This window comes from Trichechus manatus, unplaced genomic scaffold, assembly GCF_000243295.1.
Source record: "Trichechus manatus latirostris isolate Lorelei unplaced genomic scaffold, TriManLat1.0 scaffold00268, whole genome shotgun sequence".
NCBI lineage: Eukaryota > Metazoa > Chordata > Mammalia > Sirenia > Trichechidae > Trichechus > Trichechus manatus.
In genome coordinates this window covers 63,952-68,482 of record NW_004444204.1, presented here as the reverse complement: position 1 = coordinate 68,482, position 4,531 = coordinate 63,952, and the positions used below count along the sequence as shown (strand labels likewise).

General features: G+C 48.6%; 1 protein-coding gene across 1 annotated transcript; it reads left to right on the top strand.

Annotated features, from left to right (window-relative positions):
• Positions 1-6: 6 nt before the first annotated feature.
• On the top strand, positions 7-4,531 carry PABPN1 (poly(A) binding protein nuclear 1). Its single transcript, XM_023724905.1, has 7 exons — positions 7-268; positions 616-730; positions 1,442-1,509; positions 1,831-1,937; positions 3,188-3,275; positions 3,364-3,515; positions 4,441-4,531. Exons 2-7 carry the CDS (start codon positions 649-651, stop codon positions 4,478-4,480), a joined length of 537 nt encoding a protein of 178 aa, XP_023580673.1. The 5' UTR covers positions 7-268; positions 616-648; the 3' UTR covers positions 4,481-4,531.

Here is a 4,531-nt window from a genome sequence, read left to right as displayed (position 1 = left end):
GCCCGGGGCCGGTGGGGAGGCCGGGGAGGGGGTCCCGGGGGGCGCAGGGGACTACGGGAACGGCCTGGAGTCTGAGGAACTGGAACCTGAGGAGCTGCTGCTGGAGCCCGAGCCGGAACCCGAGCCCGAAGAGGAGCCGCCCCGGCCCCGCGCCCCCCCAGGAGCTCCGGGCCCTGGGCCTGGCTCGGGAGCCCCCGGCAGCCAGGAGGAGGAGGAGGAGCCGGGACTGGTCGAGGGTGACCCGGGGGACGGCGCCATTGAGGATCCGGTGAGGGAAGGAGGGCGAGCGAGCGGGCTGGCGGCCGGCAGGGTCACGGGAGGCCCAGAGCTCAGGCGAGCAGGAGGCAGGCGGGTGTTGGGGTGGGCGGGGAATAACGTGGCTGGGGCCAGGCCGGGGACGGAACCTCGATCGCCAGAAGGGGCTCGGCCGGGTTGTTTGGGGGCGTCATGGGTGCCTAGTGTTGCTCTAGAAAAGGTAGCTTGGTTTTCTTTTCATCACGACCCCCGCGTGGGGCGAGGAAAATGACTGGGGCCGCACGCGAACCGAGAGCAGGACACAGCCCCTGCCTTGGTTCCTCTTAAGCTCTTCTCTATTCTTCTCCGCACTCATCGTAGGAGCTGGAAGCGATCAAAGCTCGAGTCAGGGAGATGGAGGAAGAAGCTGAAAAGCTAAAAGAGCTGCAGAACGAGGTAGAGAAGCAGATGAATATGAGTCCACCTCCAGGCAATGGTGAGTAACTGGCAGTTGCACGCGGACCCCGGGTCCTCGCATTGGAAAGGTTTCGAGGAATAAGGAGATTGGGATTAGATGCCCAGACCTTGGAGCTGCTGTCCGAGCAATTAGTGGGCAGGTACTGCGGTCGTAGTCTAATACGTGTTTCTCTGACCTTTGTGAGACAGAACCTATATTACGGTGATGGTAATCTTGTACCTCTTTTTCTCCTTGTTATAAATGTGTTGGTCTTTGTTCTTAGTCTACCTTTGCTTTTCTTTGAGGAGGTTGCCAGCTAGCATTTGCTCTTCAAGACTAATTTTTCTTTCAGTTAGAGACCCTTTAGTTAATAGGAGTCTTAAGAGAGACTGCTCAGTTACAAGGGGCTTCCCCTTTGTAATCCAGAAATTTAGAGTCTCGGCCCACTTAATTTTGTTCAGTTTTCAAGACATTTAAACCAAAACTATTCAGTAGGATCTTGGTTTGGGGGCTGGGGCTTCCTATGCTGTTTCTAAGATTGTAGTAATTTATTCCTTAATTTGTCAAACAGTTAGTGAGTACCTACTGTGGGCTAGGCTGTTCTGGGTAGTGGGTGCAGAAGGGAGCAGAACAGACCAAATCTTTGCTTTCACTGAGCTCCCATTCTAGTGGTGGTGTAGGAATGAATCCTGCATATTTTGGTCAAGTAGGAAAAAAGCATTTCATTTCTTAATTATTTTTTTTTCAAAGCTGGCCCAGTGATCATGTCCATTGAGGAGAAGATGGAGGCTGACGCCCGTTCTATCTATGTTGGAAATGTATGTACTGGGGTCCTGTTTGAGGTTTGGGAGGTAGAGGAGGAAAAGCTCTTATTTTGGGGAGTTATATATTAGTAGTCTTTTCAAAGGATTATCTCCAAGAATTGGTGGTAGGCTTCGGGAGGTAGAGAGGTTGGGAGAAGATAAAAAGTAATGGACTGATCAGCAGAGGCTCTGAGGTTGGAAGAAAAAGAATTAGTTCTTTAAAGAACCAGATTTGATGTGCTTTTGTATATATGATGGCAAAGGTTAGGCAGGGAACATGTTGAGATGGGAGTTGGAGTTTGCCCAGTATCTGTGAAACTCTTTTCCCCCAATCAGGTGGACTATGGTGCGACAGCAGAAGAGCTGGAAGCACACTTTCATGGCTGTGGTTCAGTCAACCGTGTTACCATACTCTGTGACAAATTCAGTGGCCATCCCAAAGGGTAAGTGGGGAAGTAAATTAAGATCATCGTAATCACAGTTTAAAAATATGCCTGCTCCTCAACTTATTGAAAACTGGGTTGTTATGGGAAAATCATCATTATGCAAAAATGGAAGTTTTTTTCTCTTTTTGTCCCCTCCCCACCCGACTTTTTTAATTCAGAGAATGTGTTCATAGAAATAATAACAGCTAAGATTTACTGATATGTTCGTCAGTGTGACGAGTCCAGTTATGGGTTATTTGTCTCTAGAGAAAGGAGACTTGGAGGAGATAAAGCTGGGCTGTGTGACTGGAGGGCTCACAGCTTAACAATTCCAGAACCTGCTCTGCCCTCCAGGCCTGGCAAGTCACCTAGGCTCTGGGCTTCCTGTGAGGGTGCTGGGAGCCTGGCCACGTGCATCCGGTCCCACTGAGGTGGAGGCTTCAGGCTCAGTTTGGCTGACTTTGGGATGTCATTAAACTTGCATACATTTCTTCCAAACACGCTCTCCAGTGCCTCTTTCCTCTCTTCCCACCCCAAAGCAACTTTGAGCTGCCGGGCTGCAGACAGCATAGGAGCTGGGAATCCAGAACAGGTGCCTGCTGGCTTGGTGCCACCTGCCAGTCCGCCCGGAGGCTGTGGCCCCATGTGGCAGCTGGACACTGCTGGCAGGAAGAAGCATAGGGCAAGGAGCAGCACCGCCCAGCTTCCTGGAGGCCACCCATAGACCCTCCACATGGGAGGGGATGCTCCACAGCCATTGCTGCCCTGCCCGCTGCTTCGTTAATGTGCAAAATAGTTGGATAGTAGTTTTTTTATTACTGTCATAAATATGAAACATTAGATAACGAGGTAGTTGATAACTGAGGGGTAGGTATAGATTGTTTTTAATTGAATAGTAAGTCATTTGCTGTTAACGAAAGATATGGTATTAATGCTGACATGTGCCAGGGATTGCACATAAATCCATTTTAGAGGCCAGATAACAAAAACGAAGTGAACCAGGTATAGGTGGGTTCTTGAACTGGAAGAAAACAGACACCTTCTAGTTCCAGCTCGTTAAAGTCATGTGGAAATCCAGGCCCTCTGGGTGTCCTATTTTATAGTTTCCCAAGAGTAGCTGGAAATTTTTTTTAAGATACTCCATTTTTTTGACAAATAATTACAGATGTAAACACATTGCATCCAAACAAATCATGCTTGCAAGTTGGATTTGACCTATGAATTATTTGCAACCACAGAGAGATAAAGTGACAATTACTCTTTTTCAGGTTTGCATATATAGAGTTCTCGGACAAGGAGTCAGTGAGGACCTCCTTGGCCTTAGATGAGTCCCTTTTTAGAGGAAGACAAATCAAGGTAAGCCACGTGCTCATTGCTGTTGTGGTTTTATGTAAAACTTTACAGGTTACTCTAAGGCTTTCTTTTGTACATTCCTTATTCCCAGGTGACCCCAAAACGAACCAACAGACCAGGCATCAGCACAACAGACCGGGGTTTCCCACGAGCGCGCTACCGTGCCCGAACCACCAACTACAACAGTTCCCGCTCTCGATTCTATAGTGGTTTCAACAGCAGGCCCCGGGGTCGCGTCTACAGGTCAGGATAGATGGGCTGATCCTCTGCCCCGCCACCCATGATCCCTGTATGCTTCTTTCTCTCCTGATCTGAGGAACCTCCCTCCCCCTCCCATTGGTCTCCAGGGACTTGGTCTTCTGCCTGTGCAGGGTGAGGAAGGTAGTTGGAGGCCAGGCCAGGAGGCCAGTCTCATCATCTTATCTGGAGCAGAAATTGGTGATAAGGGCTGGATTCTCTCCACTCTTCTGAGAAATGCTTCCTCCTCCAGCCTTCCCCCCAACCTTGGGAGTTGGAAGTGAGGGTACATACACGGAAGGCCAGAAAGAACAGGCCTTAGAGCAGCAAAAGCACTGTGGACATTGACTACTTTTTATCAGAATTGGGGAGTGGTTGAAGTTTAAACCTCCTTTGGATGACTATCAGAGGCTAGTTGACCTCCCCAGCAGCCATGTGGGAGGATATTGAGATATTTACTCTTTAATTGAGCTAATCTTTTGTAAGATTAACTTTCTCACTGGGCATACCCATGTTGTTGCTGTACTTTAGTCTCTTTGCATTTAAGTAGTCAGGTTAGGTATATGGCTCTTGGTTTTTCAGAAGATCTGCCTGTCTGCTCCCATGAAGTAGGGATCTGTTGGTGAGGGCTAGGGTTTAAGAGCTGTGAAGAACTGAAAACTGGATAAACAGTGGGTGCTCTTTTTCTCACCCCTGTATCTCATATGCACTTAACTACCACTGTTTAGCAAACTATTCTGCTAACAACCCCCCTGCCCCCCATTTTCAGGTGTTTTGTTTCTGGGATTATATTATAGGGTCAGTTTTAGGACACTTGTAAACTTCTTTCCCCTTTCCCTTCACAGTAATTGGGGCAAGGGCCCATGGGGAGGGGCTTGTACTAAAACAACCAGTGATCATGTTAACACCTAATTCTCCTTCTTTCTTCCAGGGGCCGGGCTAGAGCGACATCATGGTATTCCCCTTACTAAAAAAAGTGTGTATTAGGAGGAGAGAGAGGAAAAAAAGGAAAGAAGGAAAAA

Bases quoted from the DNA above. Each gene is read 5' to 3' on its own strand.
- PABPN1 (XM_023724905.1), top strand. From the start codon at position 649: ATGGAGGAAGAAGCTGAAAAGCTAAAAGAGCTGCAGAACGAGGTAGAG. The intron at 1,938-3,187 runs GTAAGTGGGGAA...ACTCTTTTTCAG, and splicing joins TTCAGTGGCCATCCCAAAGG to GTTTGCATATATAGAGTTCT. The intron at 3,276-3,363 runs GTAAGCCACGTG...CCTTATTCCCAG, and splicing joins TTAGAGGAAGACAAATCAAG to GTGACCCCAAAACGAACCAA.